The sequence below is a fragment of the Clytia hemisphaerica genome, unplaced genomic scaffold, assembly GCF_902728285.1.
Source record: "Clytia hemisphaerica strain Z4C2 unplaced genomic scaffold, Clytia hemisphaerica genome assembly, whole genome shotgun sequence".
Lineage (NCBI taxonomy): Eukaryota > Metazoa > Cnidaria > Hydrozoa > Leptothecata > Clytiidae > Clytia > Clytia hemisphaerica.
Genome location: NW_027103483.1, coordinates 77,741 through 103,834, shown reverse-complemented (window position 1 = coordinate 103,834; position 26,094 = coordinate 77,741). Strand labels below are relative to the sequence as shown.

Genomic DNA, 26,094 nt, shown 5'->3' with positions numbered 1-26,094 from the left:
AAGCGTTTGAGGGCTCGAATTAATCCTTTGGAACCAATTGTGGTTGGGTTGTGTTCGACTTTCGTAATGTGTGGCCAGTTGCTGAATCGGTCGACAATCACGAGGTACCAATGACCATGCAGCTTGAAGTAATCAGATGAGATGGCTTCAAACGGAGATGTCGGGATAACTGGTTCGATGGGTGGTACGTTAGGATTGCTGGGTGAAATTTCCCAACAGGTGTTGCAGATGTTTCTTGTCGTCTGGATGCTTTGGGAGATACCGGGCCAGAAAACAGATTGCTTTGCTCTTTCTGACATACCGGTTGTGCCTTGGTGTGCAGAATGTAAGCTGGTACAAATTTCTGTTCGAAGGGATGGAGGTATAACTGTTCTGTCACCAAACATAACGACTTGGTCGATTACTGACAATTGATTTCGGTATTGCCAGTAAGGTTGAAGTTGGGCTGGCAGTTGTGATGCGTTATTAGGGAATCCATTAGAGATGATGTCGATGAGGATTCTCATGTATGGATCTTCTTTTGTAGCGGACTGAACTCTCTCCCAAGTCACGGCGTGAATTTTATCATGATCTGATCTAATGGAAGCAATTATTGTTTCTTCCATCGAGTCAAATATTGCAGAGATGGTATCTTCCCCGTCAGCAAAACGAACAGCTGGCTTGCGTGATGTAGCGTCGGAAGCAGGGATCATTTTTCCTGGGATGTGGAATATTTTGAATCGCCATGGAAGGGTCCTTTGTTTGAAGGCTGAAGATTCTCGGGTTGGTGATTTCGTCAAGTGCTCTGTCGGAGAAGATGCTTGTAAGAGGTTTGTGATCGGTTAGGATGACAAGATCATCGCATCCCATGGTGAAAAACTTGGTGTCTTCAAGCGCCCATGCAATTGCTAACGATTCTCCTTCGATAGGTGCATAATTTTGCCAAGCTGGCTTAAGAAAACGAGAGCCAGCTAATGTCACTTTCCAACCGTCAATACAACAATTAGGTTTTTCGGAAATACAGTTACAGTGTTTTTGATATAGCCAATAACCCATGCCTGTTTTTGACCAATCTGGGCTAAGACAGGTTTTCCGTTTTGGATCGAAAATTTGCACGCCTTCTTTGATAGAGTCAATAATTAAAATTTTGGACTGTTCGAAAGCTGTTTGCAGTTCATCTGACCAATGGAAGGGAGTCTTGGGGCTTAGCAAAGGTTTGAACGGTAACATGATCTTTGAAATTTGGCTGTAATGCGACACCTGGTTAATGAGGCCGAACCATGAACGAATGTCAGAAATGTTCTTAGGAGTTGGGAATTGTCGAATAGCATCAAGGTACTTATCAAGCGGACGGACCTCATTCTCGGTGATGTGGAACCCAGCGAAATCTATTTCTTTTTGTGAAAATTGAAATTTGGAGGGATTGAGTACGATTCCCTTTTTTCCTGTCAGTTCAAGGTAGTCTATGATGCGCCACCAGTGATCCTTGATTTGATCGTCCCACAAAGCTGTATCATCTACGCATTTCGTTTTTCTGGGTACATCTGTAATGATCTCATCATATCGGTGAGTGTATCCGTCTCCACTAGCAATAAACCCTTGTGGAGCTGCACAGTAACGGTAACGACCGAATTCAGTAATAAAAGTCAAAAAGTGTCTATCTTCACTATCTACTGGTACAGAGTGATAACCGTTCCAAGCATCAGTTACGGTGCGATATGTGTGAGGTGGAATCGAGCGAGCTTGGTGAAACGGGGAAACTGTATGATGAGTGTCTCTGACACAATGTTTGTTCAAGGACTGAAAATCAATCGAGAGTTTACTTTGTATGTCTCTAGGGTGAGAATCATTGTTGATTGCGCTGTTTTGTAGATTTGGTGTTGATATTATTGCTCGTGATGCAATTTCTTTATTTTCAATGGTGGCTATGGTGTCGCTCAGTGACTTGGTGTCAAGGTCTGGGAAACCAAGTACTTCTTTCTTGATATCCTCATCAGCTATTCCAGAGATGACGACATACTTAACCATCTCATCAGTGTAGTCTACAGAGTGGTTACAGTTTGAACAGTCCTTATTGAAAGCACATGTTTGTGCTTTTCCTTTGACTTTGGCAGCAAATGATCTGATAGGTTGTCCATGATCCTGGTGGAGTGCAAGAAGTTCAGCGCGACGGACGCTAGCAGCAATTGAAATAACAGCGAGTCTTTTAATTGCATCTAATAAGTCTGCTTCCGTTGTGGCAGCAATGTCCTGTACATCCTTAAACAGTTCAGTTTCTAAGTCAGGGTCACAACACTGCCATAAATGTGTGGTGATTTGGGTTGCCGGAATATCCGTTCCATTTTTAAATAAGTTCCACTTTTTAACGAAAGTATTCCAATCCTCCTCGGTTGTGTCCTTTGAGATGGTCGGCCGGGCGATTTTGGGGGGTTTTTGTTTTGTTTGTTGTGGAGCACGGTGTTGAGTGATAGCAGCTGCGTGTGTGTGAGTTAAAGCGTGCAGGTTGAGCTGAGCTGCCGCAAGCATTGGTTCCGTACCGTCTGGAATCTCATAGGTGCAATCTGGAATCGGGCAAGTGATGGCTGGCATCTTTCCGAAATGATCCACGATAAACGTCCAAATTAGTGATGTGCCAAGTTAAAACATGAGCAAAGTGCGATTTCATTAATTTTGAATCAATAAAATGTTTTAACTGAAAGAACAAAGGAAGAACAAAATATAGTAATATATACAAGGTTAACATAAAGTATAGATATCATCACTGAACAATTACCGTCCACTGCTCTAACTTGGGATGATTGGTCAAAACATGGGATTGTTGATATCTGGCCTGTATTTTCACTTACTGTTTTAAATCTCTTCGACAACAAGTTTGTTTTTATACTTCAACCAAATTCATCAATCAAACTTTCACCATCCCATAATCACAACCAAATGTATTTTTAAAGCATTTTAATCACACACTCGCTGCTCACATTTTGACGCCTCACAATTTTCTGATCGCATTTTATGCGTTTCTCGTCGCAAAGATTTGTTCCTTTTGAGGTGTGGAAGCCTACCTGGTGAGAGTAGCGTATTCACATTATTTGCTATCTATAATTTGCGGTTAATGTTAATTAAATGACTTTGGAGGTTCGATGAAATGGTAGCGTGAGTGGTCCGACAGCCTTGCCTAAATCCGATGGGGTCTTTCAAAGATACAAACTAAAATAAAAACAAACCTTTCGCTGTGACGCAACGAAGATACCAAAGTGTCAACTAAACTGGGAGAATTAATACACTGAACCAATTGAGCCAACCAAATAATAATAATAACAACAGTAGTACTCTTAGGTGCCAAATAAACAGGGGGGTTCGAATAAACGGGGGGTTGGAAAATTTTTGAAATTTTTATAAACGGGGAGGACCTAATTTCCGGGGGGGAGGGGTTGGAAATTGTACTTCTGAAACCCCAAAAATAAGGTAAATATAGGCTAAAATCAGGCTATTAAGAGCAAAATAAGGGGCCTTCTCTTTGACAGCTGAAAATATAACCTTATAAGGTCCGCGGGGATTGGAAATTTTTCAAAAAATTAACAAGCGGGGGGGAGGGGGGCGTTTATTTGGCACCTAAGAGTAACCGGGAGTACCAGCATCATAATGTAATGTAATGTAATCAGTAATGAACTGATCCAGAAAAAAGATAATTATTTTTACAACTCACACTTTTTAAATTACATTAATTGACATCTTCACATTATAGCCATCTTGTTAGATGTTTTGTTTCAAGAGTTCTTGCAATAGTTTATTGTTCAACTTGGAAAGGGAATGTTTGTAAACACAGGGCTGCAAATAAGCGTCGGTCATCGGTCAAGATGTCCGAATGAAAAAAGGAATAAACCATTAAACTTGAGAGTTGAAAATAAATCTCTTACACCCCTGTCTCTTACTTTGCTTATTCTTTAATACTGGCTTCCTTTGTAGCTTTCAGGGTGTTTATAAGTTAACTTTTATCGACTTGCTTTCTTCGTCACTTTCTTTGTTTCTAAGATCACTTTTATCAACCCGCTTTCTTTGTAACTCTTTTAAGGGTGTTTCTAAATTACTTTTGTCAACTTGCTTTCTTTGTAACCTTCTTTTTTTCTAAGACCACTTTTATCAATTTGCTTTCTTTGTAACTTCCAAGGGTGTTTCAAAGTTAAACTTTTATCGACTTGCTTTCGTTCGTAAGGGAGCGGTCATAAAGTATCTACTAGAGGAGGGTGGAGGATATTTTGAAAAATCCCAAAAAAATTTCGCACCCCCCCTAAACCCTCGAAAAAAATTTCGAAACCCCCCCTCATAAGGCCCAATATTTTTTCGCACCCCCCCCATACTAAGAAAATTTTTACGCGAAAAAGAATTCATCCAGATGCGGTACAAAGAGTATTATTTGTTTGTATGACAGTTTTTTATGTCAAAATAAGGTAAGGGAGATAGTTTAGCCCTGTTAAGTTAAAGTATAACAGGGTTAAGACAAGAATCATCAAGTGGTTTTCTCTGAGCTTCTGTAAAATGTGGAAAAAAATACGGCTTATTTTCCCCAGTAGTGACCTGGCTTAATTTTCTGGGGGTGCAAACTTTGAAATTGGCGCCCCTGGTATTTTTTGTCCTTACTTGCGCCCTCCATTATCAAGTGAAAATATTAAACTGTAAGAGCAGTATGGTTGAAAGTAACGCCCGGAATCTTTGAGTCAAGAAACTTGGAATTTGCTTTTTGTAATTTGAAATGTTAAGGTGTTTTGACATTAGCAGAAGATGCTAAGGAGGCGCAACCGGGCCAAATTGAAAAGTCGTCAACCAAAACACAAAATCAAAAATCTTACAAACAAAATAAGTAACTGTGATTTTTTATTTAAATAACCCTTAAATTTTCCAATTTCAGCTTTTAAATCAACCGAGTCGCACTTTTAGACTCTGTAAGCAGGTGATTTTATCGAGACACAACTAGTGAGGTTTGTCACGGAAGGACAAGTGTTGAAATATAATGGACCTTCTTTTAAATAATAAAATGATTAATCAAAAATGAAATGTTGTTTTAAAACAAGTACATACCCTAGTTAGTTTAATAGGTTTATTCATTTTGAAATAAGTCGAACAACAAAAAAGTACTGCAAGCAGAAACTTTTTTTCAAATATCGAATTCCTTCCGTGACAATTTCAAGACAAAAAGTTTTTTCACCAGTTTTGTGCAAGTCCACTATTCTTGATATTATTGCAAGTTCTAACTATTGGTACCCCCTAACAAAAAATGAAATTACATTCCAAAGCAACCTCCTTCATATTCACTTACAAGGTCTGAAATTATTGTCCTTCCGTGACACTTTCACCCTGTCCTTCCGTGACGGATTAAAAATATCTTGTTATTTTTAGAAATCTTGGACTTCAATGGGTCTAATTTATTGCAGGAGAGTGTCCTACAAGGTTTAGAACCATTGGGAACCAGCTCAACCCTGTATGGAGCTCAGAATAAGCTTAACTAAGGCTCCAGTACAGCGCTGTAAGCTTACAGTGTAGGCCCAGACGGCTCTGGAGGCCTAAAAACCTGTTTTCTGGCAAAACTACTGTTCCCAGCGGGTTCTAAACGCTCAAAATCGCTTCAGCACCATGGAAATATGCTAATTAGAGCCTTTGGAAGTAGCTCACTTGCTTTCAAGGTTGCGTTTTTACGTTTTTTGCTTAAAAAAGCCTTAAAAACGCTTAAATAGAGCTTTTTAAGCGTTTTTAAGCAATTTTAGTGAAAATTTGTCGGTTCTGCCCCCTTCGCTGGACTTCAATGGGTCTAGTCCATTGCAGGGGAGTGTCCTTCAAGGTTTATGACCATTGGGAACTAGCTCAGCCCTGTATGGAGCTCAGAATAAGCTTAAAACTAAGGCTCCAGTACAGCGCTGTAAGCTTACAGCGTAAAGCCCAGGCGGCTCTTGAGGCCTAAAAACCGGTTTTCTGGCAAAACTACTGTTCCCAGCTGGTTCTAAATCCTCTAAATCGCTTCAGCACCATGGAAATATGCTAATTAGAGCCTTTGGAAGTAGCTCACTGGCTTGCAAGGTCGCGTTTTTAAGTTTTTTTGCTTAAAAAATATAATCTTTCCTGTAAAATTTCCTAATTATTATCACCATTATAATTGAACAATAAAAATACAGTTCCAAGGTTTTGAAATGAGCTGAATAGTAAAAAAGGCTATGATTCATGATATGATGTGTCACTTCACTAGTTTCAGTCAACATTTCTTACGCTATTGCTGATTTTGAAAAATAGGAATTTTTTCCTTCCGTGACGGTGTCCTTCCGTGACACTGACCTTTCTCAGTTGCAAAGGCCTGTAGCCATTGAAATTAATTTTTTTTACTCAGTTCTTTTTTCAATGACAAGCAGATAGACATAAGTTTCTTCTGGTGGTATTTTGGTTTTAAAATTCTCTTTAAATTCACAGGAATCTGAATCAGCATACTTTTGTCTTTTTTAATGTCTTCGCTGTGTTCCTTCCGTGACAGAACCTTCAAAGTTCAATTATTCAACGAGGAAAAACTTTTATGAAATTTATTTTGCTTTGGAAGTAGTAGTACTATGAAGGCTTTAATTCAGGACTAATACTATTTTCATTCATTTTACCATTTTTCAAAAAAAGACCAAAAAAGGCTCTGATTTCCTTCCGTGACAGGAACGGGACTTTTCAATTTGGCCCAACCATGGTTTGCGCCGACGGGCGAAAATTTCAATATTTTTCACCACCATTTTAGCTAAAAGACACTTTGTTTTGACAAATTTCTTTTAAGAAGTACTTTTTCAAACCACTCTGATGAGCTGCGAGAGCCACTAATCTATTTCCCTCACCTAGCTCAATGTTATAAAGCAAAAGGGGAAGGCGATGATGCCCAAATAATGGCAATATGAAATGTACATATATCCAAGATAAATTGTTGTCGGCGGCAAGGCCGAAAATTTTTTGAAATCTTTAAACGTAAAACTATGAAATTAGACTTCCTACATTTTCTCTTGAGTTTCCCAAAAAAAATTGGAACCCCCCCCCTAAACCCTCAAAAAAAATTTGGACCCCCCCCTAGACCCTCGAAAAAAAATTCGAACCCCCCCCCTAGAATCCTCCACCCCCCCCTAGTAGATACTTTATGACCGCTCCCTTAAACTTTCAAGAGTTTTTTTAAGACCATTTTCATCAACTTGCTTACTTCATAACTTTCAAGAGTTTTTCTAAGATCACTTTTATCAACTCGTTTACTTCATAACTTTCAAGAGTGTTTCTAAGTTAACTTTTATCAACTTGCTTTCTTCGTAACTTCCAAGGGTGTTTCTAAGATCACTTTTATCAATTCGCTTTTTTCGTAACTTTCAAGGGTGTTTCAAAGTTAAACTTTTATCGACTCGCTTTCTTCGTAACTTCCAAGGGTGTTTCTAAGATCATGGTAGCCGAATAGTTGTTTTGGCGAACGCGACGGTCTTTTGAATAACTAATTACTCCACAGCAGTTACCTAGAGACAAGATAATTTATCATGTTTTTATTAGCTGAGGGAAAGTAATGTATGTGGAGTAATTAGTTATTCAAAAGCCTGTCGCGTTCGCCAAAACATCTATTGCCGTCATGTTTTGTCAGATAGTCCCAAGTTAGAACCGTTGACAGTGCATTATGTTTTTGCCACTAATTTATTATGAAGTCAAAATAATAATGTTCCTGGTTAGCATGTCTATAATGGTTGTAGCCTGGAAATCCATGCTATGATTTCTTATTCTATGTACAGATGGCGAAATACATAGCATGGTATGGGCTGAGAGTTTGAATTTCCCAGATCCTAATAACGGTTGAAAACATAGCCAATCAAATTTTGTTATTCTTTTACTGGTCACACTTTCTTAGAGAAAGCGCAAGTTCCAACATTTGGTTTTTATTTTAGTAAGTGAGGACAGCGCTAAATTCGAATTTCCCACTGTAAATTTTTTGAGGCAGAAATCTGCCTCACAGGACGGTTCTCCTGTCTATAATGGCAGTTAGTCACACTAGGAAATCAAGCTTTCAGAAAAAACAACATCAGTCATCTACAGGATGTATTTGCATCAACAAGGATGAGAGTTACCTGAATCAAGTTCAAGTTCCCAAGACAATACAGTTAGGAACATTTGGCGAGTTCCTGTATGCGGCCGCAATCAAAAAAATCATAACCACGCTCATAAAAAAATTGTGTTTGTGTCTTTTTTTACCGTTTTTTGCCTAGATGATATAGCAAACATAGTAAGTATAAGCAGACTGTGCCTTTGATTGGCTGTAAAAAAAATATGCGTCGGTAGAAGTTTCTTCAACTTTCAACAATGATAGAACACACCTATTTAAAAAAAATTAACCAGCGCATTTTTCATCTTTCTACTTCTTCATCTACCGTGAAGCTCTCAAAGTTAAATAGAATTTAAGCACATAAGATATTCTTATAATTGTGAAATGTCATTCGCGCTTTCGCTACGGTGGAGTACATGACGTAACTCGCGCGGCAACAAACTCGCCTTCTGTTGGCTGGTCATATTAGGCGTTTTAGCGTTACCACCCTCGAAGCAGTGGGCGCCTTCGTCATTCCGCAACTCTGTCCACCATTTTAAATGAGTTAACAATAAATCCAAAAGGGCGCCCTCATCAAGAAAGATCATTTGCTTTGGTCTCCGGCTTTGGGAAGCAGTAATGTTTTCGATTGTTTTCGATGGAAAATGGTAAGAAACTTAAGTTTACAAGTGTCATTCAGTTTTTGCTGGCTGATAGAATGGCAGGATCCTGGATGGTTTCCCTAACTGCAATAATTAAAACTTGTAACTTTTGTGACTCGATTTTTCTAACTGCCCTTTCCAACAAAAACCACTTGAAAACAAAACTAAACGAGGCACAGTGGGCCTACTTATCGCGAAGGTGTCAAATACCACGTGTTCAATAATAAAATCAACTTTTCTTTCCAAAAACGGCAATAATTGCCGAAAACGGCAATTGTCATTTATTTACTTTTTTTATTTTTCTGCTGATTCAGCATTTCATCGCTGAAAAAATTGCCGAAAAGAGAAATAATTGCCGCTTTTATCTTAAACACCCAACTGGTAATGTTTCAAGAGTCAATGTTGTCAAGCCAATCTTTGGATTCAAAATGGTATTGTGCCCTAACAAAGCTGTTGTTACATACAAGCTTTCTATAAGTTTTTTTCTGAAGGTACTTGTAAAGAAACAAGCCCTGCTACTGTCAAAATATTAGTTAGGGCCCGTCGACAAACGACTTTCCTTTTTTTTAACAGCCTGAGGCTGTTGAGGTTCAGACCCCCTACGTCTTAGCGGCCAAAAAAATTCTTCAAAAGTAAATACTTTCACTGGTCCATGGCCACCATGTTCTTTCGATTCGTAATCTTTTAGCCTGAGACGTCCTATCTCATTTGAACTGGGTGTCGAAAACCCCGTTCAAATGTACACCCCGCTCATTTGGACGAATGTGCTTGACTGGAAATACAAAAAATGCAACCAGACTAATATAATAGGTCTATTATTCAACTTCTACCTAACCTTTATTGTAACTATACGTAACTGCTGAAGATTGCTCCAACTTCCAAAAGTCCAGCTTCAGTCTGCAGGTCTGTCAGGTCTACTGGTCAGCAGTTGGTTCGGTTAGGAGAAAAAATGAAAAAATCAAAACAAATCAGCGTGAGAAATATAAAGCTCTTTCTATACTAAAGATGAAAAAACACCAAAAAAGCAATTTAAAAAAGATTAATTGGAATTTACTTTTATGATTTTTACTTTATAAATCACCACTAATCCATTATTTGTATAACGGTAGAAAATGTCGAAAATATATACATATTTCTAGTATTTCTAAATGGAGTTAAAAGTTTTAAACTAACTTTCGTAAAAGAAATAGAGCTTTAATGTTTTTAATGCCTTATGTAATGGTCGCTAATTTATCGCGCGGTCGCTCAAAATTGAGAATATGGAGTCAGTGTACAGGTAAGTGCAAACCAAAGCAACTCCGTATTGTCGGGTCGAGTCGTAACGTAATACTTAAAATATTTGTATAGTATACGTATTATATAATATGATTAATATGATTTATTATAGTCGAACCGCACTGGGCTCAACTTCAGATTTTCCCGTTATTAGAAGGGGGGGTCGTACGGGTTTTACGGTATCCGGGATACGGCTTTTTTTAACACGGGATAACGGTATTCATGGAAAAAAATTACGGGATGACGGGATTCCAGATGACTCACGGTGACGGTAAATGTCAGATATTTATCTCGGGATACGGTATTTTTGTTCAAAATCTACGGTATTTCGGTGAAAGTCACACAGAAACGGTACACAATTTTGAACCAGAAATATTTTGTTATTATTTACAACATTTGTGGTGCAAATATTGGATCCAACGAGAGCGTTTTTAGCCAAAACAAGAGGGTCTAAATGAGAAAATTTTTTGTCGGTGCAAACCATGGTTGCGCCCTTAGTCACTTGTATTATTCTTACCGCAAAATATAATGAAATGATAAGAATTATTTGTCAAATTTTAGAATCCTACTTGGTTTAAGTTCAGACGGAATAAACTTTTAAGAATAGCTTTTAGGGACAGATAGGGTATTTTTGTCCTTCAACAATTTGTAAAAATTAATCATGGGGCGCGGTAGCTAGGGGGTAGCTGGGTCTTGTCCTGACCACATTTTTTCAAAACAAATGGGAAATTTACTAATTAAGCCAAATTCTGCTTTAATAAGCTAACGCCAACAATATGATGGCGCTTCCTTAGCCACTATACCGTGGCCCTATCACTTCAAAGTGGAGCAAAGTAGAATCGCGGCCCCTGTGGTGCACATTGGGCGTTTTCAAGCAATCTAGGCATTCTAAATTTCGAAAATTTTCTCTTGGGCCAAACCATGGTTGGCCCCCGCTTTGAAGTTTTTCATCAATATGAGAGACCTCTATTCTACAAGTCTGCGAGGAAGCGAACCCTTAGCATTAAAGTTTGATTTTGGAGTTTGCATGTGCCTCCTCCGCCACTGCCCTTGCCGATCGACGGGGGTGCTCCACTGAGATTCGAAAAATGTACCCGCCCTACGTGGGACTCGTTTTTTGAAAAAAAATACCAAAATTTGCGAAAAAAAATCACCCTGAATGGGTCTGAAATTCCAAATTTTTCCTAAAATGTGCGACTTTTATTAGTTCTGGGGATGAAAAAGGTACCCTGGACCCAGCGGCGCATCCCCGTAACCCATTTTACCCCGGGCCTCCTCATCCTAACAAGCAAAATGAGACAGGGTTTATACCATTGAGTTTCAAGCCGAAGGCTAGAGGTCAATCTCTAACCTTTCTCAGGCAAGAAAAATTGAAGCCTTAAAATATGCGCCGTATTTTTGATGACGGATTGAATCTAGCAATTCCTTTGTTTTCGATTGATATATTTTTCGAAATTAAGCGGGAAATTTTAGTTTCAATCTGTCATTTGTGTAAAAACCAGGCGGGTCGCTCAAGGCCGCGCAACTTTGGTAGGATTTGTTGGCTTCAAATCCTACCAAGGAGATTGACCTCTAGCCTTCGGCTTGAAACTCAATGGTTTATACCACCATACAACAGAACTGTGACGACGAAAATTGGTCACGGTATCGGGATTTTCGGAAAAAAATTACGGGATTACGGGATTTCCTTAAAAATTTTACGGGATGGCGGGATTCCACATTACCGTACGCCCCCACCTTAGAAGGCCCAATTGTAACATTTCAAATATTTAGTATTAGGTAGCAAATAAACTTTGTCCGTTTTGGCTGAAATTTGGTACACTGTCACTTGTTTGTTGGGTGAATACCTGGGGGTGTTTTTATCTTAATTTTTTCATTTTTTTATGTGCGTTAGAATAGTGTCCTCGTCCTAAGAGCCTTTCAAAATAAATAACTTAGGAGAAAGTTCCTCAAACCTTTTGTGGCTTTTGTTCACACGTTGCTCTGAAAAATTAATTTCCCACAATTTATCATATACGAAAATTGATTTTAAAATTTATCAAGATATTAAAGTTTTCTTGGGTTCACAAATGTTTACATATATCCCTATTCTTAAAGTCTACCATCATAGCTTTACAGTCACTATCCACAGACAAGTTTAAAATATCCCGATCAAACAAAGGGTCTGACAATTGTGAGATGAAAAAAACACCCCCAGATATTCACCCAAGGAACAAGTGTGCCAAATTTCAGCCAAATCGGACCGTTTTTAAAGTCTCCAAGCTGCCAGCCTCGTTTTGGTGAAAAACTCGTCCCCAGGCCCCAAAAATCAAAATTTTCAAAAAATGAAAAAAACACCCCCAGATATTCACCCAAGGAACAAGTGTGCCAAATTTCAGCCAAATCCGACCTTTTTTGAAGTGTCCAGGCTGCCAGCCTCGTTTTGATGAAAAACTCGTCCCCAGGCCCCAAAAATCAAAATTTTCAAAAAATGAAAAAAACACCCCCAGATATTCACCCAAGGAACAAGTGTGCCAAATTTCAGTCAAATCCGACCTTTTTTGAAGTGTCCAGGCTGCCCCAAAGTTTTAGCCTCGTTTTGGCGAAAAACTCGTCCCCAGGCCCCAAAAATCAAAATTTTCAAAAAATGAAAAAAAACACCCCCAGATATTCACCCAAGGAACAAGTGTGCCAAATTTCAGCCAAATCCGACCTTTTTTAAAGTGTCCAGGCTGCCCCAAAGTTTTAGCCTCGTTTTGGCGAAAAACTCGTCCCCAGGCCCCAAAAATCAAAATTTTCAAAAAATGAAAAAACACCCCCAGATATTCACCCAAGGAACAAGTGTGCCAAATTTCAGCCAAATCCGACCTTTTTTGAAGTGTCCAGCCTGCCCTAAAGTTTTTGGACGGACATACATACAGACAGACATACAGACATTCTCAGATTATAGGCCATTATAGCTCAACTGAAGTTGAGAATTATGTTAAATATACTTCGGTATCTTAGTATTGCTACGGGATTATTATTTAGCTATAACACTGGGATCTCAAGCTCCTCATTGTCCCGACTGTTTATCAAATTTTCTTACTGGAAGAGCTGAGCTTCTCAAGTAAAAAAACCAACATCATCAATCAGGAATTGTGTAGGTATACTTTTTGTTATTTTGATTTGAAATATGACAATAATTAGCTAAACTAAAACAGAAAACTCCCTGACCCCCGCCCCCGGGCGCTGGGGGCATAGACTATGCCATCATAGTGTTGGAAGACAGTTAGAAAAGGTTAGAAAAAGTTATTTAAATAAAATGGGATTAAAGGAAGCTAGTGAAACAATGAGAAGGAGGCTTGAAATGATTGATGTTAGTAGTAACTTTGGAAGGAAGAGAACATGCAGGCTATGTGAGGAACGACCCTGCCGGTGCACCCAACAGTCGGGTGCTGTTGTCGGGTCGGGTGTTCTAAGTTAGAAATTTAACACCCGACAGTCGGGTGGTGTGCTCTTTGTCAGGTGCTACATCTTGGGCGCTTTTAACAGCACCCGACATATAACAAAGTTATAGGAATTTTAGCACCCGACTGTCGGGTGCGCTATTTTCGGGTGTTTTTGCAAATTTAGAAATTCAGCACCCGACAAACACCCGACAGCACCCGATTGTCGGGTGCACCGGCAGGGTCGTTGTGAGGAGAAAGAAAGCACTGAACACATGCAGTCTGGGAAATCCTCTCAATACACCGTTTAGGAGTCTCTCTATCTTCACGGTACTCCATTGCAGAGGCTGGTAAAAATGGTAGGTAAAAATGCGCACTTTAGTCTTTAGTACCGTGAGATTGGGTAACTTGCATCAGTGGAGGCTAACATGCATAGCCCTCAAATGAAAGACTTGGCTGGTCAATAAAATACAAAGTTAAATCAAAACAAAAATCGTAGAGTAGAGCTGCGAGCAGAGCTGCGTAGGTAGTTGTATTTTAATGACCAGCCAGGTCATTCATTTGAGGGCTATGCATGTTAGCCTCCACTGATGCAAGTTACCCAATCTCACGGTACTGTGAAAGGTTAGAGGAATGTAAACATTGTGGATTTTTTTATCTCTCCTTTGAAGAGAAAGATTTAGATATTTGAACATGATATTAGGGAGGGGACTTAGAAAAAAACAATTAGTGGCATATGTACAAAAGCTGCCAAATTATATAAAAAGAAGAAAAAAATCAAAAATTTTGACCGGGGACCCTTTTCAGGGTCCCCCCGGGCCCCATTTCTGCGGGGTACCCAGCGCACCCCCGGGCCAATAATAGCCTAACACCAACTTTCTCAAAACATAGTCATGTGGCATATCAAATTATCAGAAATTTTATGCTGATTCCAAAAAACATTAGTAGTAGGGGTCAGAAATAAAGCTAAAAAAAGTTATGACCATATCTTGGACCAGATTTTGAGTAAATTGCGTAATTCGCAAGAAATTCGAATAGAATCTTGATTATGACTAACATTTCATGTAGTTAGTAGTTAAACTTTGACAAAATTCTGGTTTATTGAATGTAACTGTTGACATTTTCAGGTTTATTTAAGTTTTCTTTGGAGAAAAGGATTATGAATGTAGACAAGGATGGTGAAGCTGAGGTACTTCGAACAAGAGCAAAAGATATTTTATCAAGCCAGAAATTGCCAGGTAAAAAATCAAAACAAACACAGAGAAATAAAAAGTTTTCAATTGCAAAGAGCATCACAAACTGCCACATCATGAGTGGACAGATAAATGTAAAGATTGTAATACCTGTGTTAATTTTGAGATGTTGGAAAGATAACCTTTGGATGTTCTATCAAATGCCAAGAAAGCGTTGGAATATCTATTCACCACTAAGATGGTCAATACAGGAAAGAATAAGAATTTTGAAAAAACTGTTGCAAAGGGTGTTGTATTGAAATGGATTTTTTGCAATGTTTATCCAAAGAACTTTTGAACACTGGAGCACGATATCAAAAGATTATTATTACAATTTTATAAATAATTAAAATAATATATAAATAGTTATGAATCATTGAAAAAAAGAAGCACTACGAAGAATCCAGATGATTACTGGCCTAAGTTTGAGAAATACAGCTTAAAGAATTGTTTGACATTATTGGCAAGATTTCTTTTTGATTATTGAATAGTCAATTGCTAGGGCAAATTCTCTTCGAACTGACAGTGATATTCAATAGCGCTTCGTCGTGCAAACGTCACGATTATTACTTCTCTCATTTGACCGAAATTCAATCCCACAATCCTTTTTTGTTTTAATTCAAAAGTCGTGAAAGTTATTACTTTTTCTTTGTAATTGAGTGTAATTTGCGTGTAAGCATAATAAACGCAAAGGTTGACAGGATTGAATTTCGGTCAAACAGAAAAATCAATGTCTACTTTTAGAATCGCTACGGTATGCTATTCAATTGTTTAGGTATACAAGTTGAGTTTAATCCATAGACCATGATTTATGGCACCTTTAAAGTTTACATTTGCAGGATGCAGAATGAGGAGGCAGAATGGCAAGAGGTTGAGTTCAAGGGGGTGGATTATCAAAATGGGTTAAAAATATATTTTGAAGGCACCAGATCAGCTACCAGTATCTCAATGGCAAGTCTTAAGAGCATCCTCAGGGAATTGGAAAGTTAAAAAAAGAGAGTCTATCAGTGAAATTGGTACAAAACCCTTCTACTGGCATTTGTTCTTTGTTATTGTAAAATGTCCGGTCATTTTGCCACATTTTTACATCCAGGTTGTTTCTTGTAGCGTTACCCTTTCTTTTGAACTTTTAAATTAAATTTAGTACCAATCAATGACTGTACCCTACAATGCCTTTTCAAATGAAATGTAAACTTTAAAGGTGCCATCATGGTCTATGGATTGAACTCAACTTGTATACCTATACAAAAATTGCAAAGAATTGAATTGGATATCACTGTCAGTCCCAGGAGAGAATTTGCCCTAGCAATGGACTATTCAATAATCAAAGAGAAATCTTTCCAATAATGTCATACAATTCATTAACCTATTTGCTTTAAAAATCATCTGTTTTTTTGAAGTGCTTCTTTTTATTCAATAATTCATAATTATTTAATAAATGTTTTAATATCGCAATCATAAAATATATTTTGCTCTTGTTCAATACAAAGTACCTCAGCTTCACATTCATAATCCTTCTCTCTAAAGAAAACTTAAATAAACCTGAAAATGTCTTCATATCATGAAAACAGTTACATTCAATAAACCAGAATTTTGTCAAAGTTTAACTACTAACTACATGAAATGTTAGTCATAATGAAGATTCTATTCGAATTTCTTGCGAATTATGCAATTTACTCAAAATCTGGTCCAAGATATGGTCATAACTTTTTTTAGCTTTATTTCTGACCCCTACTACTAATGTTTTTTGGAATCAGCATAGAATTTCTGATAATTTGATATGCCACATGACTATGCTTTAAGAAAGTTGGTGTTAGGCTATTTTTGGTCCGAGGTCGCGCTGAGTACCCCGCAGAAATGGGGCCCGGGGGGACCCTGAAAAGGGTCCCCGGTCAAAAATTTTGATTTTTTTCTTCTTTTTATATAATTTGGCAGCTTTTGTACATATGCCACTAAATTCTTTCTAATTTTCTTTTTTTAAGTCCCCTCCCTAATGATATCAATGATAATTTTATAAGTCTCTCCTCAAAATTTCACAAAAATTCATCAAGAGGAAAAGAAGTTATGATTAAAAGGAGTTCTTTACCTACCGTTTTTCTGCTATGTTTCCTTTATGAGAACCAGATGTTTACCTACCGTTTTTTTACGGAGGAGAGGGAATTTTCCGTGATAGCTAAAATCAAAACAATGGAAAATTGGATTGACACGTGCACAGTTGACACTCCTAAACGGTGTATTGCGCGCTTATGTTATGTTCCGAGGCCGTAAGCGCGCAATTGCACGGTTATCAAAATGGCAGAATTTGTAAGCGTGTAATTACACGCTTATCGAAATTGTTCTGAAACGGGCGGTAAGCGTGCAATTGCACCCTTTATTATTCTGACACGCAATTCCTTCCGAAAGCTCTGTTGAATTTCAAAAGCCTAGGGCAGTTTAACTCAAAATTTATAGTAGAAGAAGATTCCGTAAAAATGGATTGCCCGTTAAACCATGCCTTCGCCCGAATTAGAGAATTCTGAACCCCTTGAAATCCCTAAGCAATTTCAACCGGGCGGAGCGGGCGTAAATTATAACCATGCAATTGCGCGCTTACGCCCTCGAAGCGTGCAATTGAGAGGATTTCCCAGACTGACATGATAGCATGTAGAAGTACAACAGCTCCTGCCGAATTGACAGTAGCATGCTTGAAGGAAACGGACGATCTTAACATCATTAGACAAACAAATCAATTTCTTAATCTCCAAATAGAAAAAAGAGACAAAGAGAAAAAACTAAAAGAAACATTGTAAACAAATCAAAAGGAAAAAAAAGAAAAGAAACAAATGTCTTGCACCTTAAATATGTGATTTAGCGGAAGAAGGTGCTTGTTGATGTAACACTGTCAACAAAGAGGACGATTATAAGATTCAAGATTTAAGATTCAAGTTAGTGGAAGTACTTCGTTTCGAATAGACCTTTTCGCCTTTCCATCCGCCATATTGGATTGTATGCAAAAATAGAGGAACGAAAAAGCCGTGGTTGGATTTAGTTGGAAAATATGCAAAACATATGCAAGTTTACACAAAGATTAAAAAGACAAAAGAGCATCTTATAAAGAAATATTATAATCATTAGAACAATAAAAGATGGAATTTCTTAATCCAAAAAGAAATATTTACAGAACAACAAAGGCCTTTTAGAAATTTGTTCTTAAAGACATTGCATATTCTGTTTTCATGGCAGGAAAGGCGAAAAGGTCTATTGTGAAGCGTCTTTACGTCACACAAAACAAAAGAAAATAGCAACAGAACAAATGAATTACCCATCATGGCCACCATTTTACAACCATGGGGAATCGCGATTTTATGGAAATGGGAATCCTCATATATCGAAATAAAGCATTTTAAAAAATGACGTAGAAAAAAGTTGTTAAAAAGTATGTCATTTTATCTTTACAATTTTGTGAACTACGTCACAAGCACGGAGCGCTGACTTTTAGTTTTAATGACTTGTTCCCACTCGTTTGGTTTCTGTAATGAAAAGAAAGTCGTTATTGTGAACTTTGAACATGCTTAAAATCGAGGTACTTCTACTAAACTGTAAGAGCAACGGATCTTATTTTGGGACCAAATCAAATAAATGGCTTTGAACCCAGGAAAATCATAAAAAAAAACAAACTTCTTAAGACTCCAGAAGACTTTCAGCTAGGACTTAGGAACATTTGGCGAGTTCCTGTATTTGGCTGCAATCAAAAAAATCATAACCACACTCATAAAAAAATCACGTTACACACTCATTATTTGTTAATCCCATCGGGCGATAGGCGGTTAGGCGGTGAGAGTTCTCTAATTCTCAAATCGGAGAAAAGAAAAGGAATTAAGACACCTCAATAAAGAACTGCATGGAAAAAAATTTCAGCGTAAATAAATCAGCAAAAGAAGTGCTTTCTTTATGATGATTTGATCCCCTCTTTTTTTGTCTTTTTTTGACTTTTTTGATAAGTGATGCTTCAGCACTCAGGCCATAACTCCCGATCAAGTTGACCCAATTTAATAAATGATCCCTCAAAATTTAAGTCCATCCTTCCTCTTTCCAATGCAAAAAGAGTCATCATCAAAAAGTTCATAGAACTCGAGAAAATTCACTTCAAAGAGCGGAACTTTTTTCTTCATACACCCGGTATGTTTAAGTATATCTCAAATTATGATAATTTGAAGCTTGCCAGAAGCTGGCTAATGATGTAACATTGCAATTTTTATGAAAATTGGCTAAGGATTTCTAAAACAGCTGTTTAAAGGTATTACATAAAAAAATGGTACATTGGCATCATTAGGGGGTTGAAGGGGATGTTATTGGCAATGCATTTGGGTTAAAAATTGTTGGGCTAATGGTGTAACAAGGCTTAAAGGTTGTAATGTTCTGTTCCTTTTAAGCCAGATTTTGTTGATTTATCAATGAATCCTTTATCAAAAGGCAGACTTCTTCATGCTATGTTTGAGACAATATTATGACTTTACTGACAAATAATAGGACAAACTGGCTAATATTGTAACATGTTAGCCAATATCTTTGGTTTAACAATGTGCAATTTCCCCAAATAACAACAGCGGGTAGTTAACACACTAAAGTTTCATTTCCAGACCTTGCTTTAATTATTTTCACTTGATTAAAAATTTATGTCATTTTTAATGAAAATGTTACATTTTTAGCCATTTTCAGCAAAATAACCTAAAAATCCAAATTCTTCTGAATTCTTTCAACTCGAGTGCCTTTTTAGCCCAGAAATTTTATTGATCTAGAAGCTATTTTGAAGGTTTTATCACGTAAAATTATTTTTTCATATTTTTTGAATGTCACAGGGCTTGCCTATTTTTATGAGTATGTCCTGTAGGTCTTTTTGGACCTACCTCGGAGGTTCTTTAAATTAACCATCCGTATGATGCAAGCTTTTCTCAGGATTGGCACATTCGATTTTTCAATAAAGCTGATGGTTCTTTTTTCACGATTTCCATTATCGCCTTAAACTACAGTCGACTTTCAATAAATCCAACCTCTTCAACCTCCATGTCCATAAACTCGAACAATTTTTCCGGTCTCTTGAGGAGATTCTTAGGCTATTCTGCCTCTCTGTAACTCAAATTTCTGTAACTCGAACAATTACTGATTATCCCCTTGGCGTTCCAGTACTCGACTATATTACACTTCCCTACTTGCTCTAACTTTAATCATTAGGTAGGTCCAATCAGATGGAAGCTATTTTTACAAGAAGTTATGTCATCTAAATTTCAAAATGTTATAATCTTTTATCAGCAAATTTCCAGATATGAATCCTGACGTTTTTCTTAATAGTGGTGTCCTATCTTTGAGGATGCCAACTTCAGCTAACTAATAGAAGAATGTTCCTTCCCTGACTATCTGGAAATAATTTTATGCTAGGAAATGACCAAAAATTCATTATATTCTATAGTCATTTTATACCAGAATGATCATTTAAAACTTCTTCAAATTTCTTTTTATAGATATTTAAAGATGAACAGATAAACCATGGTATGTAAAGCGTTTTTTAAATTTTTGTTTTTCAAAATGACTATTGATTTTCGACAAGGATTTCAAAAATCATGTTGTAATTATGTTAAATCAGATTAAAACCTTTCTAAATTGAAAAAAGATTTTCAAAAAATTATATACCTGATTTAAAGTCTCTTATACGAAATTTCAAGAATCAACGAAGTAAGTTATGAACATTGAAAAGAACATTGTGATGGATTTATGAAAATTTTGTTTTGAGGAAAAAAGAAGTTATACCCAAACTCTTGTATTATGATGTCATAAACATTACCTAACATTACATCATAAATCTTTCAATTTGAAATCTTAATCTACATCATAATCCACTAAGTTCCAGTGAATGGAACTGCTTCATTTTAATATTTGACAAGCCACTATCCATTTGAGTCCTAGGTTCGACTTCTCCTTTCAAGATAAATCGATAAGATTTTTCAAGGTGATATGGGATTGATTTATCAGGAATTTTTCACTTTCTAAATTGACCTAGATTCAAAGACTTCTGTGGATACGATAAGCTTCCCTTACTAGCTGTATCACCTATCATCCTTTTTTCTTCAAAATACCCACCAGCTTAAATGTTCCAAAGCAACAATACCCTTTTCAGGTTAAAACCCACCTTGTGTAAATTCAAAACATACAGCGTTTTAATAAGATAACATGAAAATTTCCATCCTCATCCTGGTCCAGATTTAACTGTTTTGAGTTGAACCTCTTGATTTGAACCATTCTGTATTGTTTCTTGTTAGGGAGCAAACACTTCATCGCTTGAACAGGACATTGGTCCGGTCAATGAACATTTCTTTGGTTTGATAAATGTAAGTCCTCTTATTGATATGTTTAAAGTAGAGTCTTGCTTTCTTTTCTTGAAACAACCCACTTGTATCTATCACTGAATAAAATTTCTGAACTATTAATTTTTGATTTCAGTTTGGAAACACTTGTTACTGCAATTCAGTGCTGCAAGCCCTCTTCTTCTGCCGTCCGTTTCGTGAGAAGGTTTTAGCTTACAAGCCGCTGAGTAAACGCAAGGAGAACCTTCTGACCTGTTTAGCTGACTTGTTCAATAACATTGCCACTCAAAAGAAGAAAACTGGCGTTATTGCACCCAAGAAATTTGTAACCCGACTACGAAAAGAAAATGGTAATCCTCAATTCATTTCAGTCAACATACATTTAAAACATATAAGAATTTTGACTGTGACTCGCCTATTATAACACATTTCCACCACTTTGATTCCTCTTGGCAAGTGGCGAAATTTACTCATTTTCCCCTAACGGAATTATTTTAAGGAAATGTTCTTTAGTTCTTAGTTACGTAATCCTGTCATATACAAAATGGATTTGACCTTTCTTTCAGAGCTCTTCGACAATTACATGCAACAAGATGCACATGAATTCTTGAATTACCTTCTCAACACCATCGCTGAAATATTACAAGGTCCGTCTTTTATTAATTTTGCATGGGAAAATTTGCTAAGTCAAAATGTTTTCTGAATTTTTGACTTCTGTGAAACGTACTTCACCCTTATAGAAGAGCTAAGAATTCCATGTCTCAGAATAAGAACCCAACTCTCTTTACACGCTCCACCCTAACCCAACGATCCGATCCTTCAAAGAAACCTCCAACCCCTTCGTCTTCTTTTCTTCTTTACTTTACCCTCTAGATAGGGATTCATGCTTAGCTCGCTTTTTTCCAGGTGAGAAGCAGCGTGAAAAGGAGAAGGATCGCGAAAGAATGGGTAGCGTGAGTAGTGTGAGCAGTAAAACAAGCGCTAGCTCAGGTTATTCATCAGCTACCATGCACTCGACATTTAAGACACCTCCTGAACCGACTTGGGTGCATGATATCTTTGAAGGGACGCTCACCAATGAAACAAGATGTCTTTGCTGTGAAACCGTATGTTGAGAGTTTTACATTTTTTAACACGTGTCTAAGTACGTTATAATTGAAAACTTGGAATACAAATGTTGACACACGGATAAAAAATAAATAAGTTTTTTTTCTCCATTAGGTGAGCAGCAAAGATGAATCGTTTTTGGATATCTCAGTTGATGTAGAGCAAAACACCTCCATTACATACTGTCTCAAGTTTGTATTCCATTCTATTCATTCGTGAAATCCTCAGAAATCCTTAAACCTTCGGGAATGGATGCATAATATGCACATTAAAAGACTACAATTTGTCATAAAAATTAGATTTGCCTCTTGCATTCTTAAATTAAATTTATCCCCGGATCGAATGGCATGCATCTGCTATTAAAAAAAAAATATTTCTTTTCAGAAACTTTTCGTGCACAGAGACGCTGTGTAGCGAACAGAAATATTTTTGCGAAACTTGTGGAAGCAAACAAGAGGCTCAAAAGAGGTATAGAGATTTGTCATTCACTATTTGGCGCTGTCGATTTTTTTAGAAGAAGTTTACCACAACTAATATGTATACTCCATGGTTAAAAAGATGAACTTTCTGCCCACCACTCTTTCTTATTCCATTCACAGGATGATGGTGAAAAAGTTGCCACAAATTCTTGCGTTGCATTTGAAACGATTCAAATATGTGGAACAGCAACAAAGATACACAAAACTCTCACATCGAGTCACTTTCCCATTGCAACTACGTCTCTTCAACACTGTAAGTCTACTGAGATTGTCTGATTAAATTTTTTTGTTCTCGAAAAGTTGGTCACTTGTCTGACTTTTTCCCCTCGACAAACTCTGCAGAACTTTAAAACCGAAGCGTTTATTTTATTTCAATGTTTTTTTCGTTTTTTTAGTCGGACGATGCAATCAACCACGATCGTTTGTATGATTTGGTGGCCGTCGTTGTGCACTGTGGAAGGTTTGTTCATTCTGAATAAATATTGGGGAGAAGAATGCCCAAAGACCTTCTAACTAGGCGATGTCAAACGAACACTTTCCAACTGATTCGATTACTGTTCGATTATATCTATTGTTCGATTGTGTTCGGTTAATTCGATAGAATTCGATTGTTCGATAGTGTTTGATGAATGATTAAGTTCGATTAGTTCGATTGTTCGTTTGACATCGCCTGGATCTAAACACCGTGCTCATTACGCCTTAACAGCTTACACTCTTTTTTTTATAAGCATACGGGAAAATCGGGTCGAGGCTCATTTTCAGCCTTAATTTATGCTTATTTATATGCTGAGACTTAAATTTGTTGATTTTCTTTGGGTTCATGGAAATTTCGAATTTTTAAGTCGGAACATTGATTTGGCTCAAAGAATGAAAGTTTTTGGTGAAAATCTTTGGTCCAAGAAAGCACAAACAGTTTTAAAAGCAACCTTAAAAAGGTCAGCGGTTTAGAAAAGCTGCACACATTTTTGCATTTCACCTTGGAGGTATGCTTAGCACTATGCTTATTTTTTTTGCCGAATTTGAGCCTAAGTAGCTTATAAACAATAAGAGTGTATCTCCACAAGAACGCTAGAGTTTTTGTCTACTTTTGACTCGATCAATCTATGTTGTAAAATTGTAATTCAATCCTTTGGAAACAAGTAGACACAAAGGAGTGATTGCAAAAAGTCAGATTGTTTTCAATGTTAGCGGAATTCAGTTTAAAGTAACGATAGCCTTAATTTCTTTTACAGTGGTCCAAATCGTGGTCATTACATAGCAATCGTTAAAAGTCATGGCTTCTGGCTACTTTTTGATGACGACATTGTGGAAGTAAGCAATGACTCTTTCATTCGAATCTCTTATTGTTGTTAGTGATTTTTTACTGTAGCGTTAAATTCATGTGTACAGTTGACCCTCTCTAATTCGATCTTCAAGTGACCAAAAATTCTCATCGAATCGGAGAAAGATTCAAATTATAGAGAGTAATTTAAGTCACTTGTCAGCTGAGGGAACCAATATTTCAGAATTATAGAAAGATTCAAATAGAAGAGGTTCGAATTAGAGGGAGTTACCTATGTTTGACCTCTCTGAGTTTTTTGCATCGACGACAAGATTATCTTTTAATTATGGAACGTTAGTAGATCTGTCTAAACTAAATGGTTAAGCTCAGGACAAAAGTAGGCTGGATTGGTGGTCTGCGAATGTTTTTTGGTAGCGCTGCATTTGCATGACTTCAGGTACCCACAGTAGCTTTCAATGCAAATTTTTCTTAATTTCAGAAAATCGAATCACATTCATTAGAGGACTTTTTCGGGCTGACCACGGATGTACAAAAGAATTCCGAATGTGGATATATTTTGTTCTATGAATCACGGAAAGTGTGAACACAGATGCATAAACATTCTTGCACAGCGCTAGTCGCTACATTTACTAAAGCTCCATGTGAAAGCCTGGAAATGAATGTACAATACAAACTTGATGTGTGATGACTGTCCACACTGAAAGAAATTATGATTGAAACCGATGAGGGATTTGAAATGAATTCCGAAGAGAATGGAATCAAAGATCGAAAACAATTCAATAAAAACTTTTCTCTGCTTTTGTAAAGTCTCTTTTTAATTCAGTAAAACAATTCGAGCTTTCGTAGGTTCGCACGCTTTTTTATAAAAATAATTTCAGACAAAACCTAACGGCAAATTCGGGCAATTGTGGCTTCATATTTCAAGAGATGACAGAGAGAATAATGACCTGTTCTTATAAAAAAGCGTGGACTTTCAAACATTGTAAATAAAAAATGAGTACGTAGTATCTAGGAGACGGGAACAGGTGGTGAGCCACAATCACTGGTTGCCAAGATACCATGTATGAAAATTATATATTTATAAACTGATGCAATTCAAAGAATAATGTTACGTTTTTACAAAAACCATTCTTTCTTTCTTAGATATTTTGAAATTGTATTCACTCTAACATGCTATTGAGCACTGTGTTAATGCCACGTAAATTCAATTCGCATCCTTTCATACTAAGATTTTTTACTCTTCTTCAGTCCGTCCAAAGTGCAATATACCGATTCGAACAATCTTAAGTCTCATCTTTGGACACATTATCTTATAATTTGAATGTTTAGTTTTTTAGAGAAAAAGCTTAAACTCATCTGAAAAATCCGTTATTTATACACGAATCATGCAAAAGCTCTCATTCTGATACCTTATCTCGACCACACCTCTTCTTATTCCTTTTTTGAAAAAAAGAAAACAATCTTGACTCAAATTTCTTAACAGGTTAGAACAATTGGTAAGTTACCTTCAAAAAACTCAAAGATAAATAATGTAAGAAAAACAATGTTCGAAATTAGAGGAACGCAGGAAAGGATGAAAGTTCACCGTGATATGAGCCACAGTGAAAGTATGTAACATTGAATAAGTTTCAGTTTTCCATTCTGTGTGAAATTTGCAGCTGAACGATGGAAAATAGATTAATCTAATGAGTAGTCTAGTCGATTAAAATTATTAAGCTATTTAAGGTATTATCATCAAATATCGCATGTGAATTTTAGTTTTGGGATTGGGAAATCTGAATAGCATACACCGCAGTGATTCTAAAAATAGACATCAAAATTACAGTTTGTCCGAGTTTTAATCCCATCATCCTTTGCATTAATTGCTCTTGCAAGTCAATTACACTTATTGACAATACAAAAACAATAACTTGCACGCATTACGAATCAAGATAAAAAGGATTGTGGGATTGAATTTTGGTCAAATGTCAAAAGTAATAATTATGACGTTTGCATAGCGGTGTGCTATTCCCAGGGGCCTCTCATTGCTTTTTGATAAACCTGATGGCGCTAATAAGTAACCCAAGGTATTTTTTTCTGGATTTGCCTGATCACTCAGTAAATCCATACTTCTAGACCCATTCCCTATTTTAGCGAAAAACAAACAGAAAACTATTTATTCGATTATACGACTTTCAATCCCATACCTTTTGAGTTTAATAGTTCGTGCACGTTAATAACTTATCAAAATCAATATCAAAAGAAAGTAGTAACTCTCACGGTTTTCCACTCATT

The 26,094-nt window shown here is 36.9% G+C and overlaps 1 protein-coding gene across 2 annotated transcripts; it reads left to right on the top strand.

The window, feature by feature from the left end:
- Positions 1-13,007: 13,007 nt before the first annotated feature.
- On the top strand, positions 13,008-24,945 carry LOC136798564 (ubiquitin carboxyl-terminal hydrolase 46-like). 2 transcript variants are annotated; one of them, XM_067055183.1, is made up of 12 exons: positions 13,008-13,096; positions 20,113-20,140; positions 20,908-20,976; positions 21,089-21,302; positions 21,519-21,599; positions 21,859-22,058; positions 22,174-22,250; positions 22,444-22,527; positions 22,659-22,791; positions 22,934-22,998; positions 23,771-23,849; positions 24,299-24,945. In XM_067055183.1, the coding sequence occupies exons 2-12, from the start codon at positions 20,138-20,140 to the stop codon at positions 24,401-24,403; spliced, it is 1,110 nt and encodes a 369-aa protein (XP_066911284.1). In that variant the 5' UTR covers positions 13,008-13,096; positions 20,113-20,137; the 3' UTR covers positions 24,404-24,945. The 2 variants fall into 2 exon arrangements, with proteins under 2 accessions (XP_066911284.1, XP_066911285.1); XM_067055184.1 differs by having other exon boundaries at positions 13,012-13,100.
- The last annotated feature ends 1,149 nt before the right edge of the window (positions 24,946-26,094 follow it).

Excerpts from the sequence above, each read along its gene's own strand:
- LOC136798564 (XM_067055183.1), top strand. Across the intron at positions 20,977-21,088 it reads ATTTCTTTGGTTTGATAAAT|TTTGGAAACACTTGTTACTG; the intron begins GTAAGTCCTCTT and ends TTTTGATTTCAG. Across the intron at positions 22,999-23,770 it reads GTCGTTGTGCACTGTGGAAG|TGGTCCAAATCGTGGTCATT; the intron begins GTTTGTTCATTC and ends TTTCTTTTACAG.